General features: G+C 40.4%; 2 protein-coding genes across 5 annotated transcripts in view; one reads left to right on the forward strand and one right to left on the reverse strand.

Moving 5' to 3' along the window:
• The window catches only part of GLT8D2 (glycosyltransferase 8 domain containing 2), a 33,020-nt gene extending 21,612 nt beyond the window's left edge, over nt 1-11,408 (forward strand). The window contains exons 6-10 of the mRNA XM_066356363.1: nt 520-604; nt 1,197-1,309; nt 3,834-4,000; nt 5,834-5,946; nt 9,474-11,408. Coding sequence (XP_066212460.1) covers nt 520-604; nt 1,197-1,309; nt 3,834-4,000; nt 5,834-5,946; nt 9,474-9,646 — 651 coding nt within the window. The 3' untranslated portion in view covers nt 9,647-11,408. The remainder of the gene's footprint in view (nt 1-519; nt 605-1,196; nt 1,310-3,833; nt 4,001-5,833; nt 5,947-9,473) is intronic.
• Nucleotides 11,409-11,557: 149 nt separating this feature from the next.
• TDG (thymine DNA glycosylase) overlaps nt 11,558-13,009 on the reverse strand; it is a 30,671-nt gene continuing 29,219 nt past the window's right edge. For 3 of the 4 annotated variants that reach the window (XM_066356350.1, XM_066356322.1, XM_066356330.1), the window contains one exon: nt 11,558-12,659. In XM_066356350.1, coding sequence (XP_066212447.1) covers nt 12,526-12,659 — 134 coding nt within the window. In that variant the 3' untranslated portion in view covers nt 11,558-12,525. The remainder of the gene's footprint in view (nt 12,660-13,009) is intronic. The other variant, XM_066356340.1, reaches the window with a different exon arrangement.

Below are 13,009 nucleotides of genomic sequence, written 5' to 3' on the forward strand. Positions count from 1 at the left end.
ACAGAAAATGTAGAATTTACCTTCTACATATAATTGTTACTTAAATCCATCTTTGAAAATCTAAATTCTAAGCCCTTTGTCAAAGGACATGATCTTTCCCCAACTCCAGATATTTATTATCGTCGTATAACCTAAGCTGGGAGTTTGGATTAAGCCATGTTGTGACTAATAAAACACTCACTCTTAGACAAGGCTTCTCTGAGTACTTTCTGGTTTAAGGAGCTATGGGATTGAGTTTATTGTTGAGGATGATGCCTGTGTGTGTGTGTGTGTGTGGGTGGGTGAGTGGGTGTGTGAGGCTGATTTAGTTAAGAGTAGTCAAATTACCGAGTGTAGAGGAAGACAGGCAATTTGTGGCCTAACAGATTAAGGAGGAAGCCTCCATGATTCCCACTGCAACAGTCCACAGAGATGAGGGTGGCGACAGTCTGAGCAGTTGGGGCCGACCCTCCAGCACCCCCGGAAGACACTGAACCATATGCCTCTTCTCCACTGTTGCTTCTTTTGTTGTTTTAACAGCTGAACTTTGTTCGGTTTTATCTCCCTCTGCTTACCCACCAACACGAGAAAGTCATCTATTTGGACGATGATGTAATTGTACAAGGTATACTCGCTGACCACCACGACACTTGGAAAAGGAGCACATGATAAGTAGAATGACTGTGTCTCTTCATTTTCCATATGGCTAGCTGCCCAGTGATTTTCACTGCTTGTTAAAGTTAGCAGTACAGTACTGTTGTAAATTCAGGAATATTCTGAAAACAGGGGTTGATACTGCTGTGGACAGTCAGTGGACCTTTGGAGAGTCACCCTCAGATTGTTTAAGTCCGAGATAAAGAGCTTGGTAGCCTTTCCTCTCTCAGCACCCCTAAAATGCAGAAAGAGTTAGTCTCACTGATGACATTCTTAGAGGTGAGCTAAGTTTTGGTGTTTAAATGCAAAAAGATAAGCACTGTTGTGATACCTACTTAGCGAAAGAAATAAAGACATTCGACCAATGCTGAGCTGAGCTTCGTATCAAGTGGCTTTCCAAATTGATCTGAGCTGTTCTTATTAACTAAATTGTCACCACATGAAACAGGAATCACACACTTCACCCCTATAGTAAAATCTGGGATTAGTGTAAACTGTAAGACTCTATCCAGCCTTAAAACAAATGCTATTACTATCTTAACTCCTGGTGTTTGGAAATTCAGGTGATATCCAAGAACTATATGACACCACCTTGGCCCTGGGCCATGCGGCTGCCTTTTCGGATGACTGTGATTCACCCTCCTTTCAGGACACCAACAGACACGTGGGGCTGCAGGTGAGCACACTGCCTCCGAATCCCACCTTCGCCTCTTCCCTCCCCCACCGCACAGTGAGTGTAAGCGTCACCTCGAGACCCTGTCCTTCTGGAGGCGGAAGCCAAGGGCCTGGGCTTCCGACTGATACCCCACTTCCACTCAGCAGTGACTCTGGGACAAGTTACTTCACCCTGCAAGGGCCACTTTTCTTATCTGAAACAGGCAACAATAATATCTAAGTTGTCCTCATTTTGTGACCTGTGAGGAACTAACGTGTTGTCACCAGAAACAACAGATGTTGTCTAGCTGGCTCTTAATCACCATCTGTGTCAGATATGGTGTTTTCTCTAAGAGACTTGCTGATTCTTTGGTTCTGTTTTTGGAGTTTTGACCATCGCTTTCCCCCTGGGGAAAAAGTAGAGGAAAAATACTGATTTTGTTAGAGGGTAAATAGCTCCTTACCCTAGTGGAAATGAGAAAAGGTGACCCATATGTAATACTGAACCTAAAAGAATGGCTTTAAAATACAAAGGGCTATTAAGAATCTAATGCTCTTCAAAAAGAGTTACAGGGGATAATTTAAAAATGTGTGACATTTAAGATGTGACACACTTTTTTTTTTTTTTTTTTGTATTTTTCTGAAGCTGGAAACGGGGAGAGACAGTCAGACAGACTCCCGCATGCGCCCGACCGGGATCCACCCGGCACACCCACCAGGGGCGAGGCTCTGCCCACCAGGGGGCGATGCTCTGCCCCTCCGGGGCGTCGCTCTGCCATAACCAGAGCCACTCTAGCGCCTGGGGCAGAGGCCAAGGAGCCATCCCCAGCGCCTGGGCCATCTTTGCTCCAATGGAGCCTTGACTGCGGGAGGGGAAGAGAGAGACAGAGAGGAAGGAAGGGGGGGGGTGTGGAGAAGCAAATGGGCACTTCTCCTATGTGCCCTGGCCGGGAATCAAACCCGGGTCCCCCGCATGCCAGGCCGACACTCTACCGCTGAGCCGACTGGCCAGGGCCAGATGTGACACACTTTAAGGCCTAAGCTCTGGGGCCAGACCTGACTTTGGCTCTATCACTTTGTAACCTTACGCAAGGTATTTAAACAACTGTTTTTCTCCTTTTTTATTTTTGTCAAATAAAGGGAGAGTCATTGTGAGAATTAATTTAAATACATGTAAAGTTATGGCATGAAATTAATGAAGTGTGTGTACAGTTCTTAGAACAGTGGCTGGCACCCAGAAAGTGCTTGGGTTTTTCCGATTAATACTGCTTCCATATCCTATTTGAGCATCCCTCTGAGGCAGGCAGCAGCCTGTGGGTGAAAACGTGCCCTGCCTGTACTGAGTGCTTACTATGTGCCTATACTAATAATACAGTCGACAAAACTAAAATTCCTGACTCTGCAAAAACAAGTAAAATAATTAATAAGATGAAGATGAGGGTAAAAGTCGGGGCTATATTTTAAATAGGGTGATCATGGAAGGCTCCACTGAGATGGTGCTGCTGAGCCTAAACCAGAAAGAGTAAAAGGAACCACCTAAGCAGAGGGACAAACATTCCAAGCAAAGGTAACAGCAATTGCAAGGCCCTGAGGTAGGGGTTTGTCTGGTGAATTAAAGAACGAGGTGAGATGTGGCAAAGGGATCAAGAGGGAAAATAATAGAAATTGGAGAGCAGGTGGTGTAGGGCAGGGCAGGCCATTTTGGGAACTCTGGCTTTTACTCTGAAAGAGTTAGGCTAATTAGAGGGGCTCGGAGCAGATGAGTAACAGAGACAGAGTGCGGCTGAAAGAAGCAGGAAGCCAGGTTAGGAGGAACTTGCAGAAATCCAGTGAGGGTAATTATGGCCTGGACTAGGTAGGGAGCAGCAGAGGCAGTGGGAAGTGTTTCGCTTCTGGATATATTTTGGAAGATGGGACCAACAGGATCTGCTGACAGATCTGGATGAAGAGTGAGAAAGAGGAGTCAAGGATGGCCTAATGATCCTGGGTGTTGCTACTGACTGCGATAGGGCAGACAGTAGGAAAGCACGTTTATCAGATCAGGAACACTTTTGGAGATAAGTGGAGCTGCCATATTAAGCATCCAGGAGGAGACAGAGTTGGCAGATGTAGCAGAAGTCGGAAATCCAGAGGGGAGGTCAAGGCTGTCTCCATGGATAGCATTTAGAGTCATGAGACCAGTTGAGGCTGTTAGGGAGTCAGTGCCCAAGAAAGGAACAGGTCTGGGAATGAAATTGGAGAGCAGGTGGTGTAGGGCAGGGCAGGCCATTTTGGGAACTCTGGCTTTTACTCTGAAAGAGTTAGGCTAATTAGAGGGGCTCGGAGCAGATGAGTAACAGAGACAGAGTGCGGCTGAAAGAAGCAGGAAGCCAGGTTATGGGGCACTCATCATTTAGAGGTTGGGAAAACAAGAGCAAACCAGGAGAGGACACTAGGAAGTGGCCAGTGACACAGGAGGAAACCCAGAGACAGTGCACAATCGTTTCAAGAAAATGATTGTTTTCTAGAAATAAGATTCATTACATGCATATCCTGCTCCTTTGCAGAACACATACATGGGCTATCTGGATTACCGAAAGAAGGCTATAAAAGACCTTGGCATCAGCCCCAGTACGTGCTCTTTCAATCCTGGTGTGATTGTTGCCAACATGACGGAGTGGAAGCACCAGCGTATCACCAAACAACTGGAGAAATGGATGCAAAAAAACGTGGAGTATGTGCAGACCTCTCTACCAATTTCTTCATGTTTGGAAACAAAATTATTCAATTTTCTATGCATAGCTCAGGGGTTAGAAATATTTTATAGACTTTTTAGATAAGACTTTTCTCACAGAAAAAAATGGGGCACTAAATGAAAATTTATTCTCAAATGACATGTCAGAAGAAGTGAAAACCTGTGGAATCCCATATTATACAAACGTTTTTCTAAGAAATTGTTTAATAATGCAACTTGAAATCTTCTCTCAGAATCCTAGTGAGCCTTTTCCACTGAAAATCATTTATATTGAGTTTTTCCTTCTTATATAGTTTTTTTTAAAAAAGATTTTATTGGCCTGACCTGTGGTGGCGCAGTGGATAAAGTGTTGACCTGGAAATGCTGAGGTTGCCGGTTCAAAACCCTGGGCTTGCCTGGTCAAGGCACATATGGGAGTTGATGCTCCCTGCTCCTCCCCCCTCCTTTCTCTCTGTCTCTCTCTCTCTCCTCTCTAAAAATGAATAAATAAAGTAAAGTTAAAAAAAAGATTTTATTTATTGATTTTAGAGAGAAGAAGAGAAAAGGGGGTGGGGGGAGCAAAAAGCATCAACTCATAGTTGCTTTTTTTTTTTTTTTTTTTCATTTTTCTGAAGCTGGAAACGGGGAGAGACAGTCAGACAGACTCCCGCATGCGCCCGACCGGGATCCACCCGGCACGCCACCACCAGGGGGCGACGCTCTGCCCACCAGGGGGCGATGCTCTGCCCATCCTGGGCGTCGCCATGTTGCGACCAGAGCCACTCTAGCGCCTGAGGCAGAGGCCACAGAGCCATCCCCAGCGCCCGGGCCATTTTTGCTCCAATGGAGCCTTGACTGCGGGAGGGGAAGAGAGAGATAGAGAGGAAAGCGCGGCGGAGGGGTGGAGAAGCAAATGGGCGCTTCTCCTGTGTGCCCTGGCCGGGAATCGAACCCGGGTCCTCCGCACGCTAGGCCGACGCTCTACCGCTGAGCCAACCGGCCAGGGCTCGTAGTTGCTTTTTGTATGTGCCTTGATTGGGCATGCCTACGACCTCAAATTCGTGATCTCAGCCTTCCAGGTTGATGCTTTATCCACTGTGCCACCACAGGTCAGACTTACATAGATTTCTAATTAAGGATTATTTTATAACATCAATTTTGTTTCTTAGGGTTGAATTTTTAAAAATTTATTTTTCATTACTGAAGTTTTAAATAGAAATTAATGATAACACAACCACTATGATCATGTCATTGTATTTTCTTTCCTGCTCTTTTTCCCAGTATATTTTTAATAACATCATAAATCTTGAATTTGTAAATAAATTTATTCTAAATAATAGAAGATAAGAATTGAATGTTTCTGGCCGGCCTGTGGTGGTGCAGTGGATAAAGCATCGACCTGGAACACTGAGGTTGCTGGTTCGAAACCCTGGGCTTGACTGGTCAAGGCACATATGGGAGTTGATGCTTCCTGCTTCTCCCCCTCTTCTCTCTCTCTCTTACTTCTCTTTAAAATGAATAAATAAAATCTTAAAAACAAAAAAATGTAAAAAAAAGAATTTGATATTTTCTATTTAAAAATGCCTGAGAATTAAAATGGTAAAATATCAATACTTTGTGAAACTAGAGAAGTACATGGAAGCTCATGGTTTTCTGCTTAAAATTTTGTGTAGGTTTGACAATTTTCAAAATACAAAGTTGGGAGCAAATGAAAGACTGTGGTCTTACTATATAGTGAGAGACTATCTTGCATCTTTAAACCTTTTTAGATTCTACTTTATCTGAGTCTATGGGGCTGCAGGTCAATGTTGATTTTTCTATTCCTTTTCTTAGGGAAAATCTCTACAGTAGCTCTCTGGGAGGGGGGGTGGCCACCTCCCCAATGCTGATTGTGTTTCATGGGAAATACTCTACAATCAACCCACTGTGGCATATAAGGCACCTGGGTAAGTACTTTAGAAAAATAATGCAAATGTGCATTTTATAGATCCAGTGAGCACTAAGATGGGGGAAGTGTGCTATAGCATCACCTTCCTCTATTCAAATTCTCCAGCGGACCTTGGAAATTACCTTGGACACATTATTTAACCTTCATTGCACAGATATGCAAATACAGCTAATAAAAATGGCCCGAGAGGTGTGTCTCTAGGAATTCATGAAAAGCAATTCGACTCAGGCTTAGCATAGACAGCATATGTGTAGCAGGTACTAAACATTATTGTTAAGACGTTTACTGTCAAAACTTTTCCACGCGCCTGTACTGCACACTTGCAGTGCACAAAACCAGATGAATTAGCATAATGGCTTATAATGCATTTATATAGCTGGCAATGTATTTTGTGAAAAGAAGTTGTTTACTGATGGTATACTATGTGGCCCCTTAACAGTCTCTTATTCACCTCTTCACTACAGGAGTGCAGGCTCTAGGGCAAGGGTCCCCAAACTTTTTACACAGGGGGCCAGTTCACTGTCCCTCAGACCGTTGGAGGGCTGCCACATACAGTGCTCCTCTCACTGACCACCAGTGAAAGAGGTGCCCCTTCCAGAAGTGTGGCAGGGGACGGATAAATGGCCTCAGGGGGCCACATGCGGCCTGCGGGCCATAGTTTGGGGATGCCTGCTCTAGGGTATAATAATCCCAACTCTGCTATTACCTATGGTCCTGGGCAAGTTAACCTCTCTGTGCCTTAGTTTCTTCACTTGTAAACTGAAGGTAACAGAACTTTATAAAGTATAAAGAATAAATTACCGAACACATGTAAGTTGCTTAGAACAGAGCCAGGCACAGAGACATTCATAGTCACTCACACACATGGCCACAACCCATTAGCTGAAATGACTGAGCCAGACCTGTTTAGAAATTGAGAAGGGTTTTGAATTTTAAAAAAGTAACATGGTACCACATAGTTATGTTATGCAATACCCCTGAGTGGGATCTAGGTTTTGCTGCCAAAGAAGTTATTTTAAATCCTTTTGTTTTCAGATATTTGGGGATTATTTTAGCATTGCAGACAATGGATTCATGCACTTATATTGGCCAAGTGCCCATTACATTTCCAAGCACTGGGCTAAGTTCTGGTGATTAAGGTGAACATTACTTCTAATTCTGAGAACAATTGTGTATGGTGGTATTTCCCTTCCTCTCCCTTTTAGAAGACAAAACTGTGGAAGCTGGGTTCCTGTCTCCTCCTGGTGATCCTGTATAGGCTGCTGCCGCCCCATTACCAGGACCTTTCCTGATTTTCCTGAGCATCCGTATGCACATAAGAGTGACAGGAAAGTTAAGGAAACTATTGTTCCATCCGATTTGATTTCTATTGAGTTCACTGCTAGGTCAAATATCAACATTTCCATGTAATGAATGTGCAGAAAACCTCAAGAAAGTAGACTGTCTATAAAAAATGTTGTGTAGCTGTGCGGAACTTAGACCAATAAGGCTAGAGCAGTTTATGATCTCAGAATAGAGACTCAGAGTTACATTTTATGAAATAGCTAACTTATTGACAGGTAGAAAGGGGCAGACTCTTCCCAAGGGAAAGAAGTCATTTTTCTTTGCAGAACAGAACCTATTCTGGGTTGAGGGTTTTGGAATCAGGGATGGTCTGCAAAGTAAATCTACACAGTGATCGTTTGAAAAATAACTTGGTTTTAGAGTGTTCTGAAAGCAGAAAGCAATGGAATGCTAATGGGTATTAAGTTAGGGCCTAAACGGGGAGGTTTAAAATATTAAAAAGTTATGGGACATATTTAGTTAAAAGCAAATCCGCAAGCCCCCGCAGAGTGCTTCAGCCACAGAGCTGAGAGAGACGATGTCCTAGATGGTGAGGCTTCTCACATGAACATCTCTTTTGTATAGATTCTTTGGAAGTTGTAATTATTCCAGTTATGCCATGAGAGCCTGAAACACTGACCTACTCTTCTAGAACTGCCTTTGTACTATATTTATGAATAACAGAAGACAGGTTTTTGGTTTTTTTCTTGTATGTTAAACTAGAGTAACATCCTAGCTATTCACTCTCTCTTTACACAATGGACTTTTGGGTGTTTTCCAAAAATCTCAAATTCCCTTTCTTAGAACAAAATATTTAACACATTAGGGAAAAAAAAAGATTTAGCCCTGGCTGGGTGGTTTGGTTGGTTAGAACATGGTCCTGAAGCATAGAGGTTGCTGGTTCAATCCCCAGTCAGGGCACACAGGAACAAATTGATGTTCCCGTCTATCTCTCTCTCTCTAAAATCAATAAAATAAACCAAAAACAATATTTAGGGGAGGGGTGTGGGAGAGAGGGGAGTAAACAGGAATAAATATATGGTGACAGAAAATGATTTGACTTTGGGTAATGGGCACACAATGCAATCAACAGTTCAAATGCTATAGAAATGTTTACTTGAAACCTATATACTCTTATTGATCAATGTCACCCAATTAAATTTATAAATAAAAAGGTATCTATGGTAACAATAGTTAATTTAAATATTGTGACAATAAACTACCTATTTAAAGAAAAAAGAACCAGAAGGAAAAAAAATTTGCCCTCGCAAGATCTTAATGTACTTCTGGAAGAGATATTTTAAAAATATCCTGAGCAACGTAATACTCGGGCAAATATATGGTCTCCAAGTGATTACTGCTGAGGGGAATAATATTCAAATGGAAATAGCAGTTGGTTAAAAAGTGGATCTTAGTCACATTTCACATAGTAGAAGTGAGACTGTTTAAAAGAAAACGTTGTCATACTATGGGAAAATGTAGAAAAACAAGAACTGTGATGAGAGCTGGGTGGGAGGGAAACTGTTACAAGTTCTCTTGAGGACAATTTGGCAATCTCTTATCCAACATTAAAAAGCACACACCCTTCAGTCTAGCAATTCCACCTACAAGATTTTTACCCTACAGATATAGTGCTTCGGATGGAAAATACGGTAATTAATGAGTAATAATACACGGATAAACTCTGTTTTGCATATGCACAGCTATAAACCTATGCTTGCCCCTCATGCTTAGCAGGCTGTTTATTCTAGTGGAAGACAGAAACAACCTAAATTTCCTTAATAAGGTTCTTGTTAAATAATCATATATACATTCTATGTAGTCATTAAAAATAATTCAGTAAATCTACATGTGCTACTGTGAAAATCTTCCAAAGGGTAATTTTAAAAGGCAAGTTACAAATAAATTTTAAAAATCACATATAATATGCATGTGTATGTATATACACAAATACATAATAAATATATACACATACTTACATACACACTGGTATCCAGGTAGAGTATTACTGAAAGGATTTCATGAGAAACTCAAACCATGTTTTTTGGAGATTTAGGGTGGGTGGGTAAGCTCTTCATTGTATACCCTCTGATTTGTTTAGTTTTTACTTTTTTATAATGAACCTATATTCAATTTTTAATATATTTATACAAAATTTTTATTTTCTAAAAAGCCTATTATTTTTCTTTAAACACAATAAAGGCTGGAATCCAGATACCAGATATTCGGAGCATTTTCTGCAAGAAGCAAAATTACTTCACTGGAATGGAAGACACAAACCTTGGGACTTCCCTAGTGTTCACAACGACTTATGGGAAAGCTGGTTTGTTCCTGACCCTGCAGGGATATTTAAACTCAATCACCATGACAGCTAATATGACTTGACATTTTAAATGTTTTCTGTATAAAAAGGTGGAATTGTCTGTTTGTAGCCCAGTAGAACATCATTCATTATGGACAGCATCTTTGATACCCATCATCCACAATATAAAAAACCAAGACATACAGTGTGCAGACAGTACCTTGGATCACATAGGTGTTGATTTACTTCCTTAAGAACAAGTGGTAATTATGAAAATCAAGATCATGTGAGTGAATATATCGTTGGAAAGAAAGATACCCATCTAGGTTTGCTTAACTCAGTGACAATCATATCTAAAATTTAAAAAAAAAATGTCTAGCCCTGGCCAGGTAGCTCAGTTGATCAGAGCACTGTCCCAATATGCCAGGGTTGCAGGTTTGATTCCCAGTCAGGGCCCATCCAAGAACCAATCAATGAATGCATAAAAAAGTGGAACAACAAATCAATGTTTCTCTTTCTCTCTCCCTCCCTTCTTTTCTCTCTCTAAAATCAATAAATAAACAATTTAAAACAAAAAAAATTCTAAATGTATTTTTCACATGAAGGTATTTTTTAATAGTTGCCAGTTCTATCTTTCATATTACCTTTAAAACATAAATGTCTGAAAAAAATAAAAGTCATAGATTTTCAATGATTTTCATTATATATAGTATTCTGTATGTTAAATAGAAGATAAACTGATCTTAGGTTTAAAGGAGAAAAAAATACCAGTAAGTATTGCTACAGAAAAGCCTGCAGCCTGACCAGGCGGTGGTGCAGTGGATAGAGCGTTGGACTGGGATGCGGACTGGGATGTGGAAGACCCAGGTTCGAGACCCCGAGGTCGCCAGCTTGAGAGCAGGCTCATCTGGTTTGAGCAAGGCTCACCAGCTTGAGCCCAAGGTCGCTGGCTCAAGCAAGGGGTACTCAGTCTGCTGAAGGCCCGCGGTCAAGGCACATATGAGAAAGCAGTCAATGAACAACTAAGGTGTCACAATGCACAATGAAAAACTAATGATTGATGCTTCTCATCTCTCGGTTCCTGTCTGTCTATCCCTGTCTATCCCTCTCTCTGACTCTCTCTCTCTGTGTCTCTGTAAAATAAGATAAAATAAAAAATTAAAAAAAAAAAGCCTGCAACTTAAGGATAATCATTCTTAATCTTTTTTATTGTAAAAACCATCAGACTTTTAAATGAATGTAAAAACTTTTTCAATATTATTTAATGAAGAAGTCTCATATTGTCATGTATAGGATATATAATATATCAACATTTACTACTCATTTGTCATATGTAATGAAAAACACCATTGTTGTTTGCTTGGAAAATCCTCAAACCCATTTTCTAATGAGTGTCCATAATTTAAAAGGTATTTTCTCCACTTAAATTAAAAAAGAAAAATCTATTGTAAGGCTACAAATTATTATAGACCAAAGCAATACCTAGTTACATGCTTTACATAGGCGCATGAAAATTCAATTGTCCCTAATCCCTGATGCAAGGCATTTCAAAGCACCCACATAAAACATCCATGTAAACAGCAGTACAGTACATGATTTAAATAACATGAATGACTTTTACACAGCTCACGCTAGACTAAAGGAAAAATAAAATCCATCACAGCCACAGCTAAAAAATATGTTAAGATTCACAAGGATTTGTTTCTCTTATTATATAAAAATGAACAAGCCATACAATCTTTTAGAAAAGAAAAACAAACATCTGATAAATATTTTCATACTAAAAAACATGCTCCTTGGGTCGAAGTGATCAGGAGAAAATGCAAATGGCATTACCAAACACCCAGCCTGGTATCTGCCAGGCCTAGCCATCTGGACTATTTGTAGCACCTTGGAAAATGCATTGGAAAATCACAAAGGTACATTACTTCAAACTAACCTTGTCATAAGGTTAACTTAGTCCACAGTAACAAATAACAAAGTGTAGAGAAATAATATTTTTAATTACTGGCTTATTAGATTTAACAAGAAAAATTCTGTATTATTTATATTAGTACATCTCATGTACATAAAGCACCAGTTTAAATAAGATTATCGAACACCTCTAGCATCTTGTTGCTCAGCCTGAAAGTTCATTTCTCATCACTTTCCATGTAACATTCTTAAAACCAATGAGGATAAAATTCGAATGGTGACAGATACTGAGAGAGAAGTTCAATTCCTTTCCTATCAAATACACTTGTCTCTCAAGTAAAACACAGATTAAGTAACAAAATTTAAAAGGTCTACTGCATTCTCTGGAGCCCACTATCCCAGCAGAATAGTCCTGCCTATGAGAGGATTAACACACAGGGGTGAGGAGGCCAAAGCCAGGGTTCCAGGTCCTGGCAGGTAAGGCAGGTTCGTCTTGTGGCTGCAAGGCCACACTCTACACTGGTTCTAATAAGCAACTCTCACAAACGATCACCACTGGTAAAGAGGGCTGAGTGTGAACATGAGTCCACTGAGGCGTAACTTCCCATGAAAATCAACTTCTCTGCCTCTTTACCAGTGGTAATTCTTATGATTAGCATGCCCTTCTTAGGCATAAAAGGGATATGGTATACCTAGATTTATGCACAGTTAATCAAATTTTAATATTTAGACTGTTGCATTTTAACATCGCAGCTTCAAAGTGACTCTCAAAAGAATATCAATTTCTTCATAAATGAAAAAGGCTTTATAAAAATGCTGGAATGATGGTTAATTCAAATACAAAAACTCATATAAAAAAACCCTACATTTTCCTTCCAAACTACTCAGGTTTATACAGTCGATTCTACCACACAACTGTACTATGATACATCACTAGAGTAAAACATGAATAAAATACTTCAGTTAGCAAACTGAGGGCCACTTCTTGTCAACTGCATTAAAACTGCAGTGTTTGAGCAGAACTGAGACACACGGTTCTTAAGCTTGGTTTCCTTCCTCCTGTTCTTGTGTCCCACAGTGATTAGTAAAAGAAGGAATCTGGTCTGTAAACGACGGGCTCATCCACTGCCCATTTGGAACATCACTGAAGGTTGGTTGTCCACCGTCAGCTGCTGGGGCAGGGGGAAAAATGTCAGTTTATCCCATTTAAAAGCTTTAAATGATCAAATTAGGAGAATTTAACTGTCCAGCGAAGGAGAACTGTTAAGATATTTAAGCAAGCTTCTTGAATACAATGATAAGTTTCTGTCCTATTTTCAGATACTGGACAAAGAAATCCTCACTTGTTATTCAGAGGAAAATGCAACCCAGATGACTTATTCAAGTTAATTAATGACTTAAAGAAAATGAGTTGTAAGTTTGCATAGTTAAACATTAAATAACTATCAAATTTTCTCTGTCACAAAATGGATTTTTATATTATATTTGCATTCTTCAATAATGTACTATTTTTAAAAGAGTC

This window comes from Saccopteryx leptura, chromosome 1 (assembly GCF_036850995.1).
Source record: "Saccopteryx leptura isolate mSacLep1 chromosome 1, mSacLep1_pri_phased_curated, whole genome shotgun sequence".
NCBI classification, from domain to species: Eukaryota; Metazoa; Chordata; class Mammalia; order Chiroptera; family Emballonuridae; genus Saccopteryx; species Saccopteryx leptura.